General features: G+C 42.7%; 1 protein-coding gene across 2 annotated transcripts in view; it reads right to left on the bottom strand.

The window, feature by feature from the left end:
• Positions 1 to 689: 689 nt before the first annotated feature.
• SRBD1 (S1 RNA binding domain 1) overlaps positions 690 to 26,509 on the bottom strand; it is a 219,140-nt gene continuing 193,320 nt past the window's right edge. For both annotated transcript variants that reach the window (XM_066267044.1, XM_066267043.1), the window contains exons 20-21: positions 10,223 to 10,407; positions 690 to 1,549 (exon numbers count right to left, since the gene is read on the bottom strand). In XM_066267044.1, coding sequence (XP_066123141.1) covers positions 1,260 to 1,549; positions 10,223 to 10,407 — 475 coding nt within the window. In that variant the 3' untranslated portion in view covers positions 690 to 1,259. The remainder of the gene's footprint in view (positions 1,550 to 10,222; positions 10,408 to 26,509) is intronic.

The raw sequence follows: 26,509 nt of genomic DNA on the forward strand, positions 1-26,509 counted from the left end.
AACCATCGGGCAGAATTGTCAATAATCACAACCCAACTTATAACTTTGTAAGGAACTTATTAAGGAGGTCATATGATTTATTATCCAAAATGGGGCACTTTGGAAATTAAAAAGAGGCACTATTAAAAATTACGCCAGGACAGAAAGTGTTTACCAGGCCCATCCCAGGCAAAAGACCAGGAGCCATCACTGTCTTTAGTAACCACCTGCTACCCATGACACATGGATAAAACCAGCCACTCTTCAGTCGTGTAAAAGACTCCATTAGGCAAACCAACCACATTGGCCCGAATGTACAAGACACCAACCCAGCATGGGCTCTATTTATATACCCCTCTTACCCTGAATGGGCATGCTAACACTTACCCTCTCCACTGAATCAAAATGAAGAGTCACTGGCTCGGTCTACCTGTTTCTCTTGTCCTTTCACACATGATTTATATTCAGTCTTTAGGAAAGGTCATTTCTATCCCAATCTGAAGTTTCATCCTAATGCGTAAGAGAGAATATACCCTTCTATGCTAAGTCAGACAGAAAGTCAGTCTTCAAATTTCCAGAGGCTTTCCTCTTCCACAAAAGTACAAGTTGGTGAATATGAGATGTGTATAAGGTGTGTCACACTCCCCCTTAATCAAAAGAACTCCCAGGTCATTCACTGAAACAACACAGCAGAACCAAGGTCACCAGCCACAAACCTTTATTGAAGTGATCAATACATACATCCTTCTGAGAAATGTTCTGAACTGTCCACATGATGATTACAAACACATCAGGACATGTTTTATTGGTATATTTTTGGTTTACTTGGCAAGGGAAAAATCATGAATCAATTTCAAAAGGCTTGATTTTTTAAAAATAATTATAAAATGGGAGAATTAAACACTGCACAATTCAAATCAAGAAGACAATTCCATACCAGTCTAGCAAGGCAAGTTGTCAAGTAGGAGTGAAATAATCTGGTATACAAATACAAAAAGAGCCAAAGGTGAATTACAAAAAATAAAATTTGGGTCAGAATATCATTACTACATAAAACCACGTAAGGATGCCTATTGAGAGTTTTCTTTAAGGGGAAAAGAGATCAAACTGTCAGTTTTCTATTTATTCAGAAAGAAAAATTAGGAATGTGTTTGGAAAATATTTCTGATATTGAGTGATTTCTTTCTCATCTGCTACCTAGAAGTCACAACCATCTGACTTATTCTTGATAAGCTGTAGACATGAAAAAATAAAAAAGTGCTTGGCCTTCGGCGGGACACTTACAGTACCCGGATGAGGTCCAGAGTAATCCGAGATCGGGGGACGTCAATGTTGAGCACTTGGACTTCCACCCTTTCTCCAGGGCCCAGTCCAAGACTCCTTCTCTTCTTTGTTTTAGAAAGTTTTGCTTCTGTTATATTTCGTATGGGAATCAGCCCATCTTTCCCCACTCCTATATCCACAAAAATTCCAAATAAAGTGGCATTCTCAACTTTGCCTGTCAGAACTGTCCCAACCTGCAGATCGTTCAAGCAGACTATGCTTCTCTTGAAATCGGGTTTATCAAAATCTATAAGGAAAGGGGAGAAAAGGCATTTAGTGTCAATAATAAGGCACTGTACTTCCTAGACACAATAGAAACAAGTATTTACCACACCTCACTTATGTGCCCAGACGTTAGCAGGGGTGGTGGTGAGCACAAAAGGACCCGAAGACACAGGCCTGCTGTCAGGGAAAACGCATCCAAGTTGGAGAAGCATCATTCACACAGTACAAACAATTCAAGAAAATTTTCTCAAACACTTTCTTTGCCTCGAACTCTATCTCCCTAATATGTGAACGTTAGCACTCCATTAAGGACTGATTCTTATTTTCCTCTTTATGAGGAGGTGATGAGAAAGTATTTCTGCCCAATGAATACACAAGGCTAAATCACAAACACTGAGAAAGCAGGACCCTTGGAGACAGAAGATAGGGAGATTATACCCAGTGCATGAATTCTTCAACTTTTTAAAGGTGATAGAAAGTACATCAACATGTGGTCAAATGTGGATGAATTCCAAATGTTCTCCTGTCTCACTCCCCCCCACAAATTTGGAGCTCAGAAATTAATTTCCATTCATCCATCCTGAATATATTTATCCAACCAAAATTTATGGATTCTTGATGAGCTACAGCTCAGAAACCCAGATCAGCTAGTACCTAATCTTAATTCAAGTCATCAAACATTTTTTAACTCCTTTATTATCTCCTGGCAAGGCGTGCTGGGTGCGGACACACAGTGAGGACGTGTAGGGTTCTGTGCTCAAGCTCCTCACAGCCCTCTGTCCTTGCTCAGCCAGTGTACATTCCTCTGTTCATTAACACTGTCCCCACAAAGGTGGCACAAAGCGTGCCAAAGAATCACGGTGGCTCTTGTGAAAACAAAAACAAAGGTTTCAGGAGGGAGGAGGTAAGAACTAACAGTTCAGAGGGGCTTCTGGATTATCTCTGGGTCCCATTTATCCACACTCGCTGGGCCCCTTTCCTAGGATTACTGAATGTTGACTCTAGTAACAAAGAGCACATTCTGTGCTTGGGTCTCCTTTTACTAAGATCTCATTTTCCCCTCCGCCCATTCCACTTCCTTTTCCTCCACAGCTGTCGGCTTTATCCTGACTACTTGTTGAAGCTATCCTTTACATCTGTATTAACAACTGGTCACCTCTCTGTACCCTACCCCCAGCTCAACCACGCTGAAATCAAGGTTTGTTACTAACTCACCTTTTTCCTGTAAAATAAAACAAAAGCCCTCTTTAAACCTTAAATCTCATTTTCCTCATAAAATAGGAATATGCTAACACTGGAATTGATTCTGTAGAACTTCACCTGATGCCAAAGCAGTGAGTTCCAAAAGCAAGAAGCCTCCTGTAATGTAGTATTAGTCTGGCAGCGCCTGAGTCACAGCAAAGTGAGGCTAGGCCGCTGACCAGGCGCAGGCAGGATGGTCTGCAATGCTCCAGAGGCATCGTTTCTATGTTTGAAAACTCCCTCCTCCTTTTCTTGTCGATGTCCACCTGGTATAAATTCCCCAAGGGTTCTGTCACCAGCTTAGTTTAATTTTGTATGGCAAATCAGAGTCAGGAACTACCTACCATGCTCCTGAAGACAGCCTGGGCCCCTGAGAAATCAGAAAATCCTCCACATACCAGGCAAACTTTTACACTTTGATTGGCAAGATACATATTAAGTCCACTGTCACCAGGCTGCTCATGATAACCCCAATTATGGAAAGTAACTAGCAACTAGAGTGCGAATAACATGGAACTATGTTTCCAGGAAAACAGAAGACAGGATTAAAGGAATGAGGCATCAAGAAGGGAAATATTTTTGAGAAAGTGGAGAAGAGCTGTAACATAAATACTGTAACGCGGAAACATACAAAATACTACCTATCCCTGCAAAAATATGACTGCCTTCCCCTTTGGGGGTGTGCAGGAAAAACAGCAGTATTAGGCTTTTCTGCTGGTTTACTGGCTGCAAGCCCTCTGCCTGACGAGTGGGTCTCTGTAAGGCTACGGGTGCTTTCCCTTGGGGGCGATTCCCCCAGATTGCTCTCTCGCCACTGCGAGGTGTGGTTTTCCTGATCCCTTGCCCTTTCACTGTGAAAAGTTTTCCTTTGTTTATTCACTCGCCTGTCTTTGTGAGCTCCCAATAAATGGGTAATGGCCCCACACTGTCCGGCTCCACAGTTCCTCTACTGTCTGCCCAAATTCATCGCGAACCTGCATGGCCTCAACCACCAGCACATCTGTCATAGTCGGCAGGATTCAGAACCCATTGGTATGGAGCCACTAACACCCTTGAAGGGTAGGGTAGAGGGGTGGCTGCTGTTCTCCAGCGTATGGTTCCCAGTGGCTGTCCTTTTGGGGGCCACAGACTGAATGTTTTTTACAGCCCTATGAGAAGAAACCAAGAGCTCTGTGCAAGAGGATGCCCAAGGTCAAAAGCTCCAGGATAAACTGCAGATCGAGTGCCTACAACAGCAGGAGCTGAAATGGTTGCCAAAGAAGGAGCAGCATCCGTGCCGGTAGAGTGGCTCTGAGGAGGAGGCTCAGGCTGAAACTGCCATCCACATACTCGGAAGCCCTGCCAGGGTCACCCAGAAGGTAAAAACCCAGCAGCCAAGGGGGGGGGGCAGGCATAACCCCCTCCACAGGTAGTGGAGCACTCTGTGGTCTGGCCTTACACCCAGGCAGAGCTGATAGAGTTGGGGGCAAAATTCAGGCAGAAACCCACTGAGCCCCTGGCAGTCTGGTTGCTGCGGCTGTGGGACATAGAGGTGGATGGCATCATGCTCTCCAGAACAAAGATGGAGAAACTGGCCACCATTACCATGCACTCCTCTTTGAGGCAGCATCTTCAGAACTGCCATGACAACCCAGGAAACCATACCCTATTAGAATGGGTGATGGCTGCCATTCGGACAGTCTGGCAGATGCTGGGGACTTGCCGGGGCAGTTAGTGGCAGCCCTGTAGTGAGCTGCCCCAGGCCCCTTCAGGAACTAGGTATGAAGAATCCTGCTTTCAACCCAAGGTCCTGTGGGCCAGATGAGAAAGTGTTTACAGCAGGAATGAAGGACCTCATTCTCTGTAGCACTCCAATAGCTCTTTTTGGGTCACTACTAGCTATCCTGAGCCCCTGTGTGGGGAAGCCCATCAACGCAGTTACACAGATGGTAGCAGATTTGGGGGAGTTGGAGGAACATGGAATCATAAAGTTGTGAGCAGCCCATGCTGCCCCACCCCCACTCCAACTAACAAGAGAAACAGGCCTGTAAAGGTTACCCAAACACAGATGCGGGTAGATTTGGTTGTGGCTGGGGCAGATAGGGAGAAAATAGATAGCAAACCTAATAAAGTTCTTTTGGAGCTTTGGCAGCAGCTTAAACCAGAACAGAAGTTCTAGCTGCTCAGATGAATGGCCCCAGCAGCTAGCAATAAAACAGTGCACAGATGACACAGTTACTAGATTATATGATGGAACAGCTGAGGGAGAGGAGGACCCCCAAGACCCACTGTTCCAGTTTGAATAGGAGTAAGGCCAAGGGACCTATCTAACAGAGACAGGCGGGGACTGGAGGCCCCAGGTGGAACTGGCAATCCACTGGTCCCATTCTAATGTACAATGGGTGTTGGCCTTGGTGGATACAGGTGCAGAATGCTTGCTCCTCTATGGGAACCCAGAGCAATTTCCTAGGACCCCAGCGGCCACTGATGGTTTTGGGGACCAAACTGTTTGAGTAAAGCCAGTAACTATTCCATTGTGGATAGAAAGACTGCCTCCTAAGCTATACAAGGTTTATGCATTTCCTATTCCTGAATATATTTTGGGGGTAGATGTCTTACAAGGACTGTGGTTGGAAACTAGAGCCAGGGAGTTCCACTTGTGGGTCCGAGTTGTGATGGCAGTGTTGTGGGGATAGGCGGTACATTCTCCCTTGCAATTATCAGTTCCACAGCATTTAACGAACACAAAGTAGTACCGCCTGCCAGGTGGTTATGAAGAAATCAAAGGGACGATCCTTGACCTAGAAATGGTGGGTATAATCTTGCCAACACACAGCCCTTACAACTCCCCGGTATGGCCTGTGTGCAAACCAGATAGAACCTGGCAAATGACAGTAGATTACAGAGAACTTAATAAAAGTTGTTCCCCCTTTGCATGCTGCTGCTCCCTTGATTGCTAACCTGGTGGATCAGCTAAGCCATGAGTTGGGGACATATCAGTTTGTGGCAGATTTGGCCAATGTCTTTTTCTCTATTGATATAGCTGCAGAGAGTCAAGACCAATTTGCCTTCACTTGGGAAGAGTGGCAAAGGACCTTTACGGTATTACCACAGGGCTATTTGCATAGCCCCACCTTGTGTCATGGGCTAGTGGTTGCTGACTTGGCTAAATGGAAACAGCCAGAGGCGGTCTGTACGTACCATTATATTGATGATATTATGCTAACTAGCGACTCTCTTCCAGAATTAGACTAAGCAGTCCCTACCTTGCTATTCCATTTGAAAGTGTGTGGCTGGACTGTCAACAAGGGCAAATTACAGGGACCTGGGATATCTGTTAAGTTCCTGGGGGTTGTCAGGTTGGGTAAGACAAAGGCTATCCCTGATGTAGTTATAGCTAAGATCCAAGCATTCCTCATACCTGCTACAGTAAAGCAGTTACAGGAATTCCTAGGTCTGCTGGGGTACTGGCAAGCATTCATACCCCATTTGGCTCAGTTACTGCACCCCTTATATAACCTTATTCAGGAGAGGGTTCACTAGGATTGGACTGAGCAGGCACAAGGTGCATTTGTAGCAGCTAAGAGAGCTGTCAAGGCAACATGGGCCTTGAATGTGTTTGATTCTGCCAGGCCCTGTGAGCTTGATGTAACCTGTAACCTCTGAAGGGTTTGGATAGGGCTTGTGGCAATGGACAGAGAACTTATGGCAACCTATTGGGTTTTTGGTCCCAAATGTGGAAAGGCGTTGAAGTCTGTTACTCATTAGTGGAAAAACAGTTGGCAGTTGTATATGCTGCCCTCCTAGCTACTGAGAATATTACAACTAAAACTTCAGTTAATGTCAAGACAACATACCCTATTGTAGGATGGGTGAGAGATTGGGCAACTAAACGACATAGTGGTATGGCCCAAACCTCCAACCTGGCCAAGAAGGGTGCATACTTGCAACAACACTGTGCACTTTGCACCAGCCCATTGAGAGCAGAACTGCAGGAAGTCTTGGACTTACACTGTGCAACCTTAGAGTCAGGTGTAACTGGGGCTCAGGAGGCAGAACCTGAAGTCAGTTCCTACCAGAAGGGGTGGGTGCCCATCCCCAAGGATGCCTGGTATACTAATGGTTCCAGCAGGGGCTAACCTGCCAACTGGATGGCCACAGTCTTGCATCCGGCCACTGAGACTGTTTGGATGGACACAAGTACAGGCCAAAGCAGCCAATGGGCAAAACTAAGAGCCGTATGGCTAGCTGCCCAGAATGAACCTTCATCTCTGGTGATCTGTACTGACAGCTGGGCTGTCTGTCTATCATGGACTGACCCTTTGGATTGCTACTTGGCACATTAACAGTGGATGGTAATGCACCATCCACTATGGGGTCAGGCCATGTGGCAGGACTTAAGGGAAGTAGGACACCAGAAGCAGGTGACAATATATCATGGCACAGGGCATGCCCCTCTAGCCCATCCTAGAAATGATGAGGCAGATACATTGGCAAGGGTGCGATGGTTAGAGACTGCACCTTTAGGTGATTTGGCGCAGTGGCTCCACCAGCGCCTGCTCCATGCGGGACAGAAAACTATGTGGGCTACGGTTAAGGCTTGGAACTTGCCTGTGTCCTATGCAGAGGTACTTGCAGCCTGTGAGCAATGTGCAGTATGTTCCAAGGAGCACCCTCAGAGACCACTGGTTTCACCTGGACAGATCCAGAGGGGTCGTGTTCCACTGACATGATGGCAGATAGACATCATTGGACCCTTACCAAAGTCAGACGGTACCAGTATGCAGTCACTTGTGTAGATACTGCCACCGGTCTGCTTGCTGCTTACCCTGTCCTTGACCAAGACCAGAGCGCAGTTATACAGGTTCTGAGTACTGCGTATGGGCAGTTGCTGGTCTTTGAAAGTGACAATGGTACCCATTTCATGGGTTCTATGGTGAGGCAATGGGCTCAAGACCTAGGGGTGGACTGGAAGTACCATGTTCCCTACCACCTCCAGGCTGCTGGTATCATGAGTGGTATAATGGACTCTTAAAGCAGGGACTGCTACAGGAGGGGAGCACTAGCTCCCTTACTGGATGGACACGCCGTTTGTGGATGGTACTCCAGATTTTGAATGAGAGACCTCAACAGGAAGGCCCAGATCTGGTGGAGCATTGGGCAGCTGCCTCCATTCAGTTGCAGATACGCACCAAGGATGCTTTGCTCAAGCTGGGTTTTGGAAGCAGGGCAATGTACTCCTGCCCACCCCAACAGCCCTCCTTAAAGGCCAATGGCTTCAATGGACTTGGCCCTGGACTGTACAGCCCCCCCACTGATGATGGCTCATGTTGTAGGCATGAGGTAGGAGGCTAGAGATGGACCTCCAGTTAACTCCCTGGGAAACGAGCACCTGGCCACCTAAGGTAGAAGTATATTATCCCTTGAGTGCTCAGGGGGACAGCATGATGAAAGGCACCTTTGTAATTTCTTTATAGCCAAAAATGAGCTCTCCCATTTTATTACACATCGAACCAGCAGATCCTGGTGTGCAGGCCAGTAAGATTTAGTATGCCTGCCTGGGGTGGCCTCTGGTACTGTGCTGACTGTGGACAGAACTCTGGCCTGTATTCTCCCAGAAGGGAAATACTTGCCTCTCTAGATGCCACTAACCACGCTCTCATTTTGCCCATAGCTTGTGCTTTGTAATTCTGTTGCAATAGTCTGTACTGTTTATGTTTATGTAATGTACCTCACTCCTCACACAGGGACCATCGCGGAAATACCTATCACACAGATTGTGAGGCGAGCAACCCTAAAGGGGTGGAATGCGGGAAAGCAGCTGTGTTAGGCTTGCTCGCTGGTTTACCAGCTGCAAGCCCTCTGCCTGACGAGTGGGTCTCTGTAAGCCTATGGGTGCTCTCCCTTGGGGGCGATTCTCGCAGATCGCTCTCCCACCACTGCAAGGTGTGGTTTCCCTGACCCCTTGCCATTCACTGTGAAAAGCAGATTTCCCTTTGTTTATTCACTCACCTGTCTTTGCGAGCCTCCAATAAATGGGTAATGGCCCCATGCTATCTGGCTTCACAGTTCCTCTATCATCTGCCCGAATTCAATGAGAACCTGCATCACCTCAACCACCAGCATTACAGGGTGTTTCAAGTATTAAAATTAAAAGCTCTCAAACATCTGAAAACTGTGACTAACACCACGGTATAGGTCAGCTGCAAAGTGTGTTTAAAGAGAGTTATTTGAAATTTCACTTGTCACAAAGATAAAAACTGCAGTAAGGGTAGGCTCAGTCCAAAGCCCATGTGCATCTGGTTTTGGCTCAACTAGGGGCATCACCAGGGGAGGATCTCTACTTAGCTGTTGGTTATTTGTTGAACCATGTAAGTTGAGAGTTGATCTTTGCCCCTGAGACTACAGTATAACTGTAATAACAGAGCAATAAACACCAAAACAGAGAAACAAAGATGGACAGTAAACCCCAGCAGTGGACACCTGCAGCTATGCACACATGCCAACCTTCTAATGCAGCGGCCCTAGACATGCCACCTCAACCCCACCCTGAGTGAGAACACTGCTCTAAGTACTCCTGCTAAACAATGCTTTGGATGGAACATCTGGACTCTTCTACTTCTACTTTTTTTTTTTAGCATAGGTCTTATTGTTTTTACTTTATTTTACTTTTCTCCAACTTTAAAAAAAATTTAATTTCAAACTTACTGAAAAGTTGAAGTAAAAATACAATGAGCTTGCTGTTTGTGTTATTATAATTCCCTTAAACCTTTTCAAATAAGCATGTCCAATCACCTCAACACGGCCTAACCCAGAGAAAAAAGAGCCAAGCCCTGAACATGGTATCATTAAACTGGTTATGAGACAAGTACAGATTCATTCAAACCTCAGGGCTTCCTATTCAAATTTCCTAGGGAAACCGATACCTTAATTCTTTCTCACCGGGTCACTGCTCTCAACAACTATGGCTGTCAGACTTCCCTCACCATCTACCTGCGCTGAAAGCTGAGAGCACTTTTAATTAGAAGGAAAAATCAACAGACAGATAGTATCTTATTTGTTCAGTGTGTTCACCGACACAGGATCCACGAACTTGGAAGGATGTAATTTAGAAAGAAGATTCACTTTTACTTTGTGAACTAAATGCTTTACCTTGGACTTCTGGCTCCTATGAGATAAAAACCATTTACAAAAGGATTATGCAAAATGTGTGCCTCCCTGCAGACGGCAGTACCTGTGTGTGGCGTTTAGAAAGGAAGCAGGGGACGAGGAATCTGGAGACCTGACTTCTAGCTTTGGCTCTGGAAGACTAACTGAATAACTTTGAGGAAAGGTCACTAACTTTCGTTTTCTCATGTGCAGAATTGCAGAAGAGTATCTGTTTTGTGTATGGCACAGGATCGGTGTGAGGGCCATAGGAGGCAATGTGAGCTATGCAAATGAAAGGCGCTGTTCGTCAAGTTCAACTGTTTACCTGTTCGAAAGTCAAAGCTCTCGGGCTGGCTGAGACCATCTATGATGATCTGTAAGGTGTGCACAGTTGTTTGCAATCTCTCCGCAATTTTCTCTATTCCTTCCTTTTCAAGCAGTGACTGTATTTTTTGTTGCATTTCAGGCTTTCCAATCTCACACAGTGTTCCTCCCATGAATGATAAAAACCTGCAGGGGGGAAAAAGTCCAATGCATTAATAATATTACTTATTGTTCAAATTCCTTGTACAGAGCACCCTAAAATTCAGTCATCTCAGACTCACAGATTAGTTGATCAGTCTTTATTAAAAAATCTGTGTGTCCCATGACGTAACAGAATAGATGATCTATGTTGAAAAAAGGGGGAAGAGATGGATTTAGGTTCTTGTGCTTTCTTCCAATGAAGCACCTGCTCGGACTCAGCATCAGGAACATTCTAGTGTCATGTCCATCAGAGTTTAGGGTCATATGTATCTCCTAAATAAAGATACCTCTATTTACCTCATGTTTTCTAATATTTCAGTTACCGAATCTTATTGGAATTTAAATTATTTTATCAACAATTAACTGATGACATAAAAAGCCAGCAAAATACCCAACAAGCATTGCCAGCTTTAGACCAATGAGTTACTCTATCCATGTACCATACCACTGCTTTTTATTTTTGTGCAAGCAAACTGCCAGCTTAATCATTTTCAAATTCCATCAACAGTTCAGCCAAACAAGGACTAATTTAAATCAAGTACATTAAGTAAATTCAGCATTAACCAAAAAAAAAAAAAAATTAAAAATACAGCAGAGGCTGGCAAACAAACAAACGCTTTTCCAAAATGGAAGCAAGACTGTAATTATATAATTTTAAGATGAATATTATCTTTATAAACTTTATACATTATATAGCTGCAATATTTACAAAATAAAAGTATCTGCCTTTCTCAATTTCCTTTTGCTAGGTTTACCATTTCCCTTGCCTGAACAGCTAACTCTCAATTACTTAGCTTTTTGAGTTCAGTATTAAGAAAAAGTTAAAAAACAATGAAAGGGTTAATATGCACTTCTGTTCAATTTCACCTAAATATTGAACTGTAGCTCACTTTCTTGATATTCCTTGCCCGGGTATTTTTCTACATCATTAAGCTTCTTCCTATGATTAATGGTACTTTAAAAACGTCAACGCAACAATCAGACAGTGATACCTAATGCCCTCAAATCCTTTCCTCTAGGGACGTTTCTGAAATAAAAGAAGGGAAGAAGGAAACTGTTGTAGGCTTGTCTGTGATCAGAAGTAGGATCCCTCCCATTTTGCAGGATGCCACATATTATCACAAAAGAAATGTTTATGATTTCCAGTCTTTTCACATTGTTGTGTTCACCCAGAAAAGGTCTCTTCAGTCATAACCTGGTACTGATAATGTGGTATGTGGCATCTGGTAGGGGAACCTCTCCCATCTCTCATTTCCCTACGTGTCTTTTTGGTTCAAATGTGCAACCCTCCTATATCTCCATAGCCATAGTTTTGGTCAATAACATGTTCTCCAAAATCTAATTAATGGTCTAATGAAAGACCCAGGGGTTGGTGCCTGGTCTCCTTTTATGGAAATGAGCTTCCATCCAAACTGATGGCCAGGGAGAAAAACACTATTAGTCTGTGTGTCCACGGCTTCCCGAGCCCACCAGAGAGGCAGTCAGTACGTGTCAGTACTGACGGATGGGCAGTAGCACATAAGGGCCCTGGTGACAGGGAACAGCTGCTGAAGCTCTGACTGATGGGGCAGATGATACATGACAAACTCTGCCCACGGCCAACTTCCTTGCTCAACATCTAAATAGTACATGCCCTGCTGAGCAGACTTCCCTGGTATTCACCCTGCTGCCGTGACTGGTCTGCAAACGGCTATTTAGCAGAACATCTTTCAACTCCCTAAGACTCTGGCCTACAACCAACTCTTAAAAGTGCCAGAGGAGAGTATTCATAAGCTGTAACTCTATAACGTCCAATAGCATTTTATAATTAATAAAAATAACTAAATGGCAGAAACTTGCCAAAGTACTGCACAAATCTGGGACAAAAACACTGGCTCAGGAGGCTTCAGGTTTTGTGTGTAACTAACTGCCACCAAAGTCACTTCCACATAAAAAATTCCGTTTATGGTGCTTGCAGATATTAAAGATTGGTCTACTTAACCTGAATGCACATTTCATATATCATTTTCATTCTCACACACATAAGCCTGAGGGCACTGGGAACTGAAATCAATAAAAAAGGAACCAACTGTGCTTCTAGCTAATGCTTCATATTGATCAAACCTATTTTTAAATGACTATGGAACAAAGTCAAATGCCTTTTAATTGTGAAAACTTTTTTAGAGTTACAACAGGGTTGCAGGAAAAGGAAAACAGGGAACAAAGGGGGAGAGGGACTATACAACAACCTGGGAATAGACTTCAATTGACCTCTACCTCACTGGGTTTCCAATACACTCGATTGTGAATGATAGGAAACAATGTTTTACACTCAGTAGCCACTCAAACATATTCTTTAAATATCCTGGAAAAATACTTATTCTATATATTCTGAATTTTCACCTTGGAACTGAATGTGATAAGCAATATCCAATACAAGTTTCATTTTAGAATTGAGTATAAGTTATATACTCAATACAAAGTACTTTCTGGCTCAAAAGTACCATATAAAAATACATTGTACTTTATGATGCTAGGACACAGAATATAAGTGGACATGTACTGATAAGTATGCACCAAACATTATGCTAGTGCTGTATAGATGTTCTCATTTAATCCTGATAATAATCCTGAAAGACAGATATCATTTCATACAGAAAAGGAAAATTGAGGTTCAGGAAGATTAAATAATTTGCCCAAGGCCACACAACTATTTTCAGTAACTGGAGTTCTATGCCATACACATCAATGTGTGTCTGTTTATAACTGCAGCTTTGTCAAAAATTAAATTGCACTATTTGGTTAAGATAGAAAACTCAATGCTTTGGTAACATTTCACCAACACAATTTAATGGCAGATTAGTTTTAAACATTACACAGTTAACGCTGATAAATCCCACAAAGAAATTGTTACCTAAATGCATTTAAATAAACAATTCTCTCAAAAGTCAATGAGTTATGGTTTCATTTTCTCCACTGTCTCTGGAACGCTCTTTCAGTTTGCTAAGGACTGCTGTCAGAGCTGCTGTTTTTATTTAATATGTAATTTCACCCATCTAACTTAAAGTAAGAAAGCATGGATGCAACAATGAGCACATCACGTTCTTTCAGCATTCATCTGCGCAAAGTTAAATACACAACTGGCTGCAGAGATCACGCTTGCTTTTTGTGCAGAATGCCATGTAATCTGAAATCGCTGACATTTTCAACAGAAAGTTGTTACAAATGCACTCAAAGAATAAAAGTCTTTGTAAGATTTTTCCTGAAGAATAAGAAATTCTAAAAATTCACAGGACTTCAGATATAACCATTCAGTTTTTTGTAATCACTTCTAGCATGGAGAAAATATTTAGGAGCCCAGGACTTGGTTCATTACGATCAAGCAACATGATACTCCACAGAGCACAGAAGAACCATGGTGATGCATTTTTGAAATGACTAATGTTAGCTCTTATGTGTGGACCAAACACACAGGATTTATAACTTCACAAAGAACCACGGTGCAAGGGCAAAGTTCTTCTAGTTGTCTATCTGCTCAACATTTTTAAGAGAGACTTCTGTACTTGTTTATTTTTATCCATTAGTTTTACCCAGCTTTAATTATATCAATAAACAAAACATTAAATTGCAAGAGCCCAGTCGTTTTAGAAATAAATGGGTACAGATGAAACAGGTCGTAATCTGTAACAGGCAGACATTCAGTGCTGTAAAAGGAGAGCATGTGCTCTAGGAGAAAAGCTGCCTCATTTCTTTTATTTTAATATAGACAATGAAATTTACCAGGGTGACATTGGTTGACCAGAGTACATAGATTTAGAGAAAACATCTCCACATCATTTGGACAGTAGTAACTGTGATAGTAGATTAAGTGGTCGGACGCAAAGGAAAATTCACTAATAGTGTGCTATACTAAAAATCACAGATATTATATGTTTTAAAATATGCTGCATTTAATATTAAAGACTGACTATAAATTCCAACATAGCAAAGGAGAAGATCCTGCTACGTCTTTTCCAGCATCCACGGGGAGGTGAATTTATACAGGTAAGCAGGTAACACAGCACATTTAGTTGAAGAGTGAGTACTGGGCTTTACCAACCGCATGCTTCATCAGTCAAACCCAAGGGACAGCACTGTAGCCATCACTAATGAACCTTTGCAAACTTCTAGCCTCTTTGTTAAACTGAAACCCTGAACTGGGCCAGAATCCTTAAAAGTCTTGGCTGGTACAAAATCCGTGAATAATGGGAAACTCAGTAGAGTGCATTTATGAGAGGCCCCCAGAACCACCTACTGTGCCGTAAGAAGCTAGTAAGTAAGTGAGGATAATATTTAAATGGCTTTTTTCAACACATAACCAACCACAGAAAGTTATAGCAAGTCATTTTTCACAAGAACTTAACAGTTGACTGGCTTTTGAAAATTTACATACTACAGATAAAGATTTTAAAAATGTAACCCTTTCAGAAAGGGTAATGGGGTTGTTCTAAAAGTCCTTACAGATTTTGATCTGAGAGTGTAGTTTTAAATGGTATGCAGCTATCTGGGTGGCAGCGGGGGCATTTTTACCATCACTGGCTTGGCACCATTTGGAGTCTTTGGGGGTACATCGTGCATCTAAATGCACTTCTGCACCTATAAATAACAGAAAAAACAAGAGAAACTGAAAAGGAGAAGCTACTGAAGATTAAAAAATGCAGTTTGTATTCCAAAAGACTGTTTATAAAAGTATCTGTTACCTGCTTCTAACTTGGGAAGAACTTACTAAATGTTTCCTACCTTTTCAAAGGTCTGTTACATATGCACAGAAACTGGATACTTCATGCATGTTATACTACGTAGGAGAAATATCCTTAGAAAGCTGTTCTATTTTATTTTAGCAATATAGAACAGGAAATTAACTTTGTAAAAATAAAAAAAGGCCAGTTAATACGTACTTACACAGAAATCTAAAAGATTTGGGATGATCTCTTTAGAAATAGTTGAGGCCCTGGCCGGTTGGCTCAGCGGTAGAGCGTCGGCCTGGCGTGCGGGGAACCCGGGTTCGGTTCCAGCCAGGGCACACAGGAGAAGCGCCCATTTGCTTCTCCACCCCCCACCCCCCTCCTTCCTCTCTGTCTCTCTCTTCCCCTCCCGCAGCCGGGGCTCCATTGGAGCAAAGATGGCCCGGGCGCTGGGGATGGCTCCTTGGCCTCTGCCCCAGGTGCTAGAGTGGCTCTGGTCGCAGCAGAGCGACGCCCCGGAGGGGCAGAGCATCGCCCCCTGGTGGGCATGCCGGGTGGATCCCGGTCGGGCGCATGCAGGAGTCTGTCTGTCTCTCCCCATTTCCAGCTTCAGAAAATTAAAAAAAAAAAAAAAAAAAAGAAAAGAAATAGTTGAAAACGGGAACAGCAGTCAGAGGGAAGGGGGGTGAGGGGATGGGATCAGAGAAGGTAAAGGGATTAGTGAAATTATATATACATATAACACAGAGCTATAGATAACAGGACAGCAAATTCTAGAGGGAAGGGGAGAGGGAGTTAGGGGGAGCGGGGCCAAGGGTGTATAAAAAGAGACACATTCCTTTGTTATGTGGAACTTATAGTCAGTCTTTAATATTAAATGCAGTGGGGGTGAGGGAGTTATATTCAGTGGGACACTTGAATCCATGTAAACACAATAAATAAAAATTAATTTAAAAGAGGGAAAAAAGAAATAGTTGAAGACATTCATCGAGTTATAAAAGAAAAATCTAAGGCTGATGAAATAATGATCAATGTCATAAAGGGTAAGTAGCATTGATTTTTATGTAGCTTTTCATACTTCAGAACCACTTGCTAGGTATGATGTAGTGTGATTGTAAAAGAATTAAAGTTATAATTTAAAAAACCAAATGTATATACATTCAGGTGAGTATGACTATATAAAAATGGAAAGACATGTATTGAAATGTTGTGATTGCTCTAAAATTTTCTAAAATCGCCTGAGCAGTGGTGGCACAGTGGACAGTTTGTTGATCTGGGATGCTGAGGTCCCAAGTTCAGAGAGGGTAATGGGGTCACTAGATTGGGCAAAGGGTCACTGGCTCATCTTGAGCCCCCTGGTCAAGGCACATATGAGAAAGCAATCAATGAACAACTAAGGTGCCGCAACTACGAGTTGATGCTCCTCATCTCTCCCCCTTCCTATCTATCTCTTTCTCACTCTAAAACAAACAAACCAACAAACCCAAAAATCTAAAATCCTGTTTTAATGCCTTAGACAAATTTATAAGTAACAAAACAAAACAAACTCCATTTTCTCACATTTTAAAAAACACCCGCTCCCATAGAAAGAACCAAAAATACCCCAACAACCCAAATATTCCTCAGCTTGATCATCCCCTTCCCACTGCGTCTGGCTGGTTTAAACACACGCACCACACATCCTTAAACGACAAAATTCCTGCTGAAATCAACGCTCTTCAGAGGAATGTAACAAAATGCTGAAGCCGATTGAGAATAATTGAGAAAAACTTGCCCAGTTTTCTTCATTAAGTATTTACTGATGGTGGAAAAAGACTCTGGAAGTCTGATGACAGGGCCTTTGCCCCGAATGCGCTTACAGTCTAATTTTAACCAATGACAGTATATGGGAATAACTAATCTCCCGTTTATATCTGCTCTTTTAGAGGTAGGAGTTTATATAGAGGCAAACAGATACTTTGAAAGTGCTCATAAAGATGATTTCATTTCACTCTCTCAAAAATTCACTGCGGCTGTAGATCTGCCACAATTGCGATTAAGACCCAGATTAAATGACCTGTCCAAAGTTCCACCGTTGAGACCACAAATTTGAAGCTAAGGCAAAAGCTGTCATCTATCACATCTTCATCAGCACTCCTTACCCCTCTGCTCTGGGGAATTTCAATCCAGACAGAAGATTTAGATCCCAGATAAAAAATTGGCATCCAGGACCACTGCCTGGGAGCAATTTATTCTTTTTAAAACCAAATTAAAAAAAAAATGTTTGTCTCTGTTTGAGTTACTGAACAAGAGTTGGACAAAATTAAGTTAGTGGTTTCAAAGGCTGCAGTATCTCTAACAGCTCAAAAACACTGTTTAGAATTCATGTAACTTAATTTACTGGCTATAAAGCCCTAACGTATATTAGTGTCTGTGACTATTTGAAAGAAAAGGGCAAATAAAAATGTAGGACTCCACAACATGCAGGCTAACAATGGCAGAGCTAAAATTAAACAGCTCCGACACTACTTGTGGATAAAGCCCATGTATTAGGGTAAGAGCCTTTCTTCCTTGGAAACAGCCTTTTTATTATGGATTCCATCCTGTCAAGGAATCCTCTTTTCACAAAATTGGAAAATGCTTAACATCTGCCATTTCCATAAATCCCCTGGTTGTCCTCTGAATGGGCAGAGCCACTTTTTTTCTATTTAGAGAGTGGGCAACTGAGGTCAAAGTAATTTGCTTATGGTCACACAGAGTCAGAAGACAAGCTAAGATTAAAATCCATAGCTGGACTAGGGACAGGAAGGAGGGAGGCAGGAGGGAGATAATGAGACTAAATCGATATCCCACTGAGTCTCAGGCTCCAGACTGAGTGATCTAAGGCTGAAGAAGAGGAGAAGGGCAAATACTTCGGCGATGGGAGAGACTGAAGTGAGCGCAACCTCATGGGCGACCTGAAACCCCCCGCTCCTCCTCCACTGGGTACTGGTCTCCTGCTCCAGAAACGCGGAAAAGCCAGCGTTTGCTCCAGGTCCCAGACCGGATGTTAAAGTTAATTGATGTTAAATGACCCAAATTCTATCCTGATCTTACAGTAAATATTTTTCCCCTGGGAGACTAACAGTCATGAGCCACCCGACCCTCCTTTTCTCTTCCAGCTCAGCTTTACAGCCCCTTCTCAACCACAACAAAAATAACAGCAAGAGTAATTATGGCAACAACAATAAGCTCCTGTCCCAGAATTCTATAGATACTAACTCATGTTATCCCATGAGATAAGTATTATTATTATCCTCACTTAACAGACAAGAAAACTGAGATACAGGGAGGTTAAATAACTTTCCCAGACCAAGTAGACATGCCTTGAACTCAGGCAGGCTGGCACTACACCGACTCAGGATTTTTAAGCGTCCCAGCGTCCTCTACAACCTCTCCGGAAACTGCGTGTGCGGTGTGTGCTGGAATGGTGTGTGAGACATTCAATGTAACAATCAATTGCTAAGAACCCAACAGCCTGTTCATCTGATTCTCAAGTGGGTAGATTTCCTTTCATCATTTTTCTCTTTTGTGAAGGCACTTTGGAAAATATGATGAAAGTTGCTTTCTGGGAATTATAGCAAAATGTTTGGGTTTTAACACTAACAAGGGGAAAAATGCCCTTTCAGTAATCTGTCTATCATCTTTAGACTTTAGGTTTGACCTCTCTTTTATAATGCTGTTTCTTTATGAAAAAGCAATCTAATATTGTCTAATCATAACTCCACAGAAGAAGTTAATGTAGGTAACTATTGATACACGTTCTAAGACATCATTTATCAAAAGCCAGCAATGATTCTGCCTTAATTTTCAGGTCTGAATGCTGCCAACTTTTGGAAGGCAAGGCCAGAAAAATTTAATATCTTTAAATTTGCAAATAATTTCTTAGGTCTGTTAACCTAATCTTCATTTATTTTACAGAATTTGTAGTTGGGTTTCTTTTCAGGCAAGGTTCCCACAGAGAAACATGTTTTTATCATTGCAGAAGTTAGCTGGCATGAGAATGCAGAATAAGGCTGCAGTGAATTTTAGATGTGGGGAGTTGTGCTAGACATACTCAGTAAGCTAAATGACTTACCCCTCAGAAAATGACAAGTCATGGGTCTTCTGGGTCACAGTCGAAACTATGAACATTAAACCTGTGATAATGTCACTGCTCTACTGCTGCTGTTTTTCTCTGAAATAAAAACAATCTAAACTTCTTGCTTTATAGTTGCTCACTAGCTAGAAAACTTCTTTCCTTGTAATGCAGAAAGCTAAGGTTGGAAAGAATGTGATGAAACCTCTGAAAGCAATTCTAAAAGAAGAGTTCAGAGACGATAAATTCTTGAACAGGAATGAGAAAGAAACATACTGAAATGCGCCCACTCATGAAAGGGCTACAGCACGGTCCACTAGTCCTGTCTGACTTGTTACTAAGCTGTGCAGCAGAGAGTGCGGAAGACCTAAAGCGCCTCCCAACGCTGTTGTCCCCCGGATGCTTTTAGTCCAGGAGTACAAATTGGGTCCTTCTAGCTCATCACAGAATACTTGTGTATCTGTTGGGTTAATCCCGCTCCCCCAACCAGGCTGATTCAGATATAATTGACATTTAACATAATTTCAAAGAGTGTAATGTGTTGATTTCATACACTTAGGTAATTGAAAACTGATTACTACCATAGCATTAGCAAACACTTCCACTGGGTCACATAATTACCATTTTTGTAGTAAGAACATTTAAGATCTACTCACTAACTTTCAAGTATACAATGCCGCGTTATTAGCTATAAACACCATGCTGTGCGCCAGACCCTTAGAACTTACTCATCTTACAACTGGAAGTTTATACCCTTTGACTGACTTTTGGTCTTAAAAACCTAACAGAAGTTTTTTGTAAATTTAGAATAAACATTACTTGGTTTATGTGTGGAAGATCATCACCTCTCCAAGTAAATATTTTGTTGTTATATGATTACTTCTGTCCCAGGCCTTTATTTTAAATTAATGGTTGTTTACTTTCTGAAAACATACTTTCCAACATTGATAGTAAGAGTCAGTAATAAGTATTTCATCAGTGATAAAGGAAATATCATAGTACTAATATTACAGTGCAGATACTGTCACAAATCATGACTTGATATGCATTTCCTAGTCTAGTAGAATGGTATTGCATGTCACATTCCTGCTACAGACTGCTAACCAATTCTAGAAACTAGTCTTTTAACATTTCTCCCTAATGGCTGAAGTGGAAATAACAATTAAATACTAGCTAATACTTTATCAAAATGAGTGCTGAGAGACAGTCTTGACATTAAATTTCCTGGCATTTTTCAAGTTGAATCAAGAACATAACTTTCAAGCTTAACTATCTGAAGTGAATCAAATTCTTTATGCAGCAGATTCTTTGGGAGAGTGCCAGGTCTCACTGTGACATGTACAAATCAGCATAATCTGCAGCACAAAGCATACCTCCTGGCACCTTATTCGAGGAAAAGGGGAAATTGGATACTTGCCTTTAGCTCTCCTGATCAACCAAAATGGCAGGACAAAAATAGACGAGGCATAGGGGAGTAGCAACCCCTAAATAATGTCTGGGCTTCATTCTACTCATAATAGAACAGCACCTTTACTCCTGGCCCATATTACCCAACACAATGAAATCAGTCACACACGGTGACATTGTGACAATTTCTGGATGATGACAGCGAATGGTAAGTGATCCTCTTTCATGGTCTGTCTCTGTTTTCTGGTCTGTAAAATCTAGGAAGGCTGGTCTCTGAACACAATACTCTGTGGAGGCATGAGGTTCAATGTGAGGAGGTCCCCAAATCCCTTCAATCCACCAGGGATTCTGAAAGAACTACTCACTCAACAGGTGGGACAGGCACCAGCAGAAAGAATTATCTAGATGTTCTAACAACAGTTTGCTTACACAACTGCATTGACCTCAGCCAGTTTAAACAAAAGAAAAAATATTTACGTCAAAGTAAAAGTAGACATTTCATTTTGCTTCTTGACAATGAAAAGTGTCAATTCCTGAGTAGTTCCCTTCACTCAGTGCTCTTCTATGTAGCCATCTTCACTAGGTTTTTTTTTTAGGTAAGAGGGGAGATAGTGAGACAGATTCCTGCATATGCCCCAACTGGGATCCACGTAGCAACCCCATCAAGAGCCAATGCTCGAGAACTGAACTATTTTTAGTGCCTGAGGCTGATGTGCTTCAATGCAGCTATCCTCAGTGGCCAGGGCCATGCTTGAATCAACTGAGCTACTGGCTGCGAGAGGGAAGAGGAGAGAGAAAGAGTAGAGAGAAGAGGAGAGGGGAGAGGGGAAAAGCACATGGTCACTCCTCCTGTGTGCCCTGACCAGGAACAGAACCTGGGACATCCATATACCAGGCTGACACTCCATCTACTGAGCCACCAGCCAGGGCCCACATTTTCTATTTGTCATTTATTCTTTTATTAAAAAAATATGGCTATATCAATCTGTGTTAGGTGCAGGGGATAGAATAAATCAGATTCATAAGACCCCTGCCCTCCTGGAGCTTATAGCCTACAATTATAATTAACCTTAAATTTAATTGCCACTAATCTAGCAAGTCTGGTACACAATTTTCATATGCATTATTTATTTTGCAGGGACAAGGACAATTGGAGAGGCACACAGCTTCACCTTAACCATAATATTCTACTGTGTCATACTTCCTTTGGACCATCCCAGTCTATTTATGAATAAGTGGGGTAAAGGGGAGTATTGAGGGCCACAGTAAAAAGCAGCTTTTTAAGGATAACATTTTAAATAGACTATTCTTTTTTCTTGCTTTCATATAAGATTAGTCATCTCTTAATATCCTTGATCTCCAAGATCAATTCCAGGCCCCCATATATCCTTCTGTTCTTTATGGTTTATTTTTTACTCAATGAATTTTGTTGTTGGCCATTTTATTTGTCACTTAGAATGTGGAAAACATTGTGGTAGTGCCTACAGAATATAAAAATAAATAGAGGTGATTTATGTTCTCAAGGAGCCTCCCAAGATAGGGAGGATAAAAGGACAAATAGCCATAATAGAGGTCTATAATTAATAAGTGCCTTTGTGAAACACAAAGTTGTTCAGAGGAGCAAGAGGTCATTTCCAGAAAGGAGTATCTCTTAAGGTCAAGAATGACTTCAAGTCGTTTGGACTGAGAAACAGAAAGAATGAGTTGCCATCATCTAAGATAAGGAAAGCCTCGTAGCTGGAGCAAGATTGAGGGGGGGAGACCTGGAGTTAGGTTTAAGGCATGTTAGCTTTGAGATGTCAAACAGGCAGTTGGATGCATTAGTCTGGAGTTTGGACGAGTGGATTGGACTGAAGATATAAATTTAAGAGTCATGTGCATCAGAAAAAAACTAAGAACTATATGAACCAATGCATAGATGGGACATAAAAATGAGACTCAGAGACATGGACAAGATTGTGATGGTAACAGGGAGTGGGGTGGAGGGGTGGGGAAGGGGCGAGGAAGGAGAGGGAGGAAGTGGGGGAAGGGTAGGAACACAAAGAAAACCAGATAGAAGGTGACGGAGGACGATTTGACTTTGAGTGAGGGGTATGCAGCAAAATCAAAGGTCAAAATAATCTGGAGATGTTTTCTCGGAACATATGTACCCTGATTTATCAATGTCACCGCATTAAAATTAATAAAAATAAGATTAAAAAAAGTCATGTGCTTATGAAAGCCCTTAAAGCCAATAGACTAAAGGAGATCACCAGAAGAGTGATTAAAGTTTAGTTCTTGGCCCTGGCCGGTTGGCTCAGTGGTAGAGCGTCGGCCTGGCATGCAGAAGTCCTGGGTTCGATTCCCGGCCAGGGCACACAGGGGAAGTGCCCATCTGCTTCTCCACCCCTCCCCCTCTCCTTCCTCTCTCTTCCCCTCCCGCAGCCGAGGCTCCATTGGAGCAAAGATGGCCCAGGCACTGGGGATGGATCCTTGGCCTCTGCCCCAGGCGCTAGAGTGGCTCTGGTCGCAACAGAGCGACGCCCCGGAGGGGTAGAGTATCGCTCCCTGGTGGGCGTGCCGGGTGGATCCCGGTTGGGCGCATGCGGGAGTCTGTCTCTCCCCGTTTCCAGCTTCAGAAAAATACAAAAAAAAAAAAAAGTTTAGTTCTTTAACTTCTTTCATCCTCATTTCCCTCCATTACAATGAGTTTCCACTTTATCCTCCAGTGTCTGTGGTATTCATATGACGTTTGCCATTCATGTCCACAGTTACTGTCTTTCCTACCTTTCATCCAATCTGTCAGCAAATCACATTGTCTCTACTTTTAAAATGTGACCACTTCTCACCAACTCTTCTGCTATCATCGTAGTCTCAGTCATCATCATCTTTCACATAATTACTGCGATTAGTCTAACTGGTCTTGCTGCTTCTACCATTGCCCCTTATCATCTATTCTTAACACAGCAGATAAAAGAATCCTTTTAACATGTAAATCACAGCATGTCACTCTTCAGTATAAAATCTTGCTCTGGCTCCCAATTCACTCAGAATTAAGGCCAAGTTCCTATAACAACTTCCCAATGCCCCCCCCTTTTTTTGTATTTTTCCGAAGCTAGAAAGGGGGAGAGACAGTCAGACTCCCGCATGCGCCCGACCGGGATCCACCCAGCACGCCCACCAGGGGGCTACGCTCTGCCCACCAGGGGGCAATGCTCTGCCCCTCCGGGGCGTCGCTCTGCCGAGACCAGAACCACTCTAGCGCCTGGGGCAGAGGCCAAGGAGCCATCCCCAGCGCCCGGGCCATCTTTGCTCCAATGGAGCCTAGGCTGCAGGAGGGGAAGAGAGAGACAGAGAGGAAGGAGAGGGGGCGGGGTGAAGCAGATGGGCGCTTCTCCTGTGTGCCCTGGCCGGGAATCAAACCCGGGACTTCTGCACGCTAGGCCGACACTCTACCACTGAGCCAACCGGCCAGGGCCTCCCAATGCCCTTTTGATCTACTTTCCTATTTTTCACTTCCTCGATCCCTCTGCTCTAGCACACTGGCCTTCTTGCTATTCCTGAAGACAGCCGGCCTGCTCCCACATTATAACCTTTATACTGCTGGATCCACCTCCCTGAAACACTCTTCCCCAGAGAGCTGCACAGCTAACTGCTTTACCTCCTTCAAGACTGCTCAAATGTCAGCTTGTCAATGAGGCCTGCCCTGACTACCCTCCTTAAGCTTGCAATCCCTTATCTATAACCCTGATAAATCCTGGTCCCCATTAATCTATATTCTCTTTTCCCCACAGCACTTAGCACCTTTATTATAATGTACTGCTTCATTATGCTGGCTGTATCTTGTCTCTGTCCTTGTGAGCAGGTATCTTTGAATGTATTCCAAGATTGCAGAACACAATTTGGAACAGCAGGCACCCAGAAGGTATATGCTTAATGGTCAACACTGATTCTGTCAATTCTAGCTCCAATTAATGGAAAGATAGCAGCGCCATTAACTATTCATCATGGGATGAGGGAGAAAGGCCAAGTCCTTTTGTCTGTCTTGTTTTTGTGTGGGGCTGGTGAAGATTGAAGGGAGGAGAAAGAGGGAGTTACAAAGGAAGAGATAAAAGGAGAAAACACGTTTTACTTTTAGCTATACTGAGTCTGAGTTGCAAAGATGTTCGTGAGAACATCTCTCACAGGGAAATGGAAAGGGGGCGCTAGTGCTTAGGGAAAAGCCCTGGAGAGATGTGGAAACGGAGGGCTGGAACCACCAGTGGAGAGGGGCGAGGTAAAGACAGGCATGGTCATGGACACGATTATCCCAGGGAGCCTAGAGCACGAGAGGAGAAGACAGCAAAGGTAAAAGACCTGAAGAAGATCTACATTTAGAGGGCTAGAGAAGAAGAGAACTCAGAGAAGATGGAATACAAAAACAAAAGCCACAGAAAGTCAGTAAGCTGACGGTGTCAAATGTGGCAGAATGAGTTAGTGGTTTAAGGACGGAAAGAGGCCACTGGTTTTGACAATCAGGAGATCACTAGTTGAAATAGTAATTTCAGAAGCACAGTAAGGACAGGGAGAAAGCAAGCAGTAAGAGTTCGAGGCAGGTAGGTTAGTCTTCTGAGAAGTGTGGCAACAAAAAGAAGGAGCGATGAGACAGAGGATCTGCGGGAAGTAGGATAAAAGGTAGTGCTGCTTTTAGCTTTCAGGGAGTGGAGAGAGGGGAGGCCACCACTCTATGTCTGTGGGACAGAATGAAAGGAGGAAGTGGTGGAGACATTACAGATACAAGAGAGGTAAAAATTTATAAAGCTGAAAGACCTTGCTCATTTAGAGGTCACCACCTCCTACCCCACACCCAAACGTTCAGAGGGGAGGCAACAACACAGAGAGATGAAGATAATGCCAAAATCAGAAGCACCCTGTGAGAAGTGAAGATGGCAGAAGAACAGAACCATGAGATGGAAGAGTGGCTTAGGAAGTATGGGACAGAATGAGTAAAGATATTGGAGACAATCTAAGGAAGGGGGCTGTAAGATAGCTTTGAATTTTCTTAAGTGAGAAGACCCCTGAAACCCTAAGAGATTTAGAACAAAATGGTTTCAAAGGACAACTGAAGGAAAATCTATATGTAGCGATAGAAGGTTTCTTAATCCCACATTCCCCTTATACCTTCTATAATATGGACTTTCTTACTATGTCTTCTAAATTGACATTTCCTAAAGACTTTGTACTATTCTTTTCTCTCTCTCTCTTAGTTAAAAACATCTTCTGGCAGAGATGGGTACATCTCTAGAATGAATAGGCTATTTCTGTTCTCTATCCTAGTCCTCTCCTAAAATGAGAAGATATTAAATATGATCACTATCAAGCTCCTTATTTTGAAATACACACACCTCATTCTAAAACACATAATGAAAGCAATTTTTTTAGTGCAAAATTCAGAAAACATCACATCTGCAGCAAAACAACATAAAATTCTACACACTCTAAGTGAAGAATCTATTTCCTACAGATCCTTTAATAAAATAAGTAGGCAGAGTTCCCTCTATTGGAGGAGGTAATGTTTTCTCCAGAGGAAAGGCAGAGTCTGATTTCAGCCACGTGGGGTAGATAGGAACTAGCTCTCAAAGCCAACATATTCCAGATATGTGTTTTTCTCTTTCTCTCAGACTTTTCTTTCCTTAAGAGGCACACATAAGACAAGTCACAGTCCCCTTGCTATCTTTCTGCGCTGAATGCATATTGTCTTTAAGGTATGATAATTTAATCTGAATGACCATTATGACTACGTTTAAATCTGGCTCCAAATAGCTTTTTAATTATGACCTAGTCAAAAGCTCAGGCTTTGAAGTGTCAAAGATATGGTTCAAATCTTGGTTCCATCAGCTGCGTCAGCCTTAGACAACTGACT

Source organism: Saccopteryx bilineata, chromosome 3 (genome assembly GCF_036850765.1).
Source record: "Saccopteryx bilineata isolate mSacBil1 chromosome 3, mSacBil1_pri_phased_curated, whole genome shotgun sequence".
NCBI classification, from domain to species: Eukaryota; Metazoa; Chordata; class Mammalia; order Chiroptera; family Emballonuridae; genus Saccopteryx; species Saccopteryx bilineata.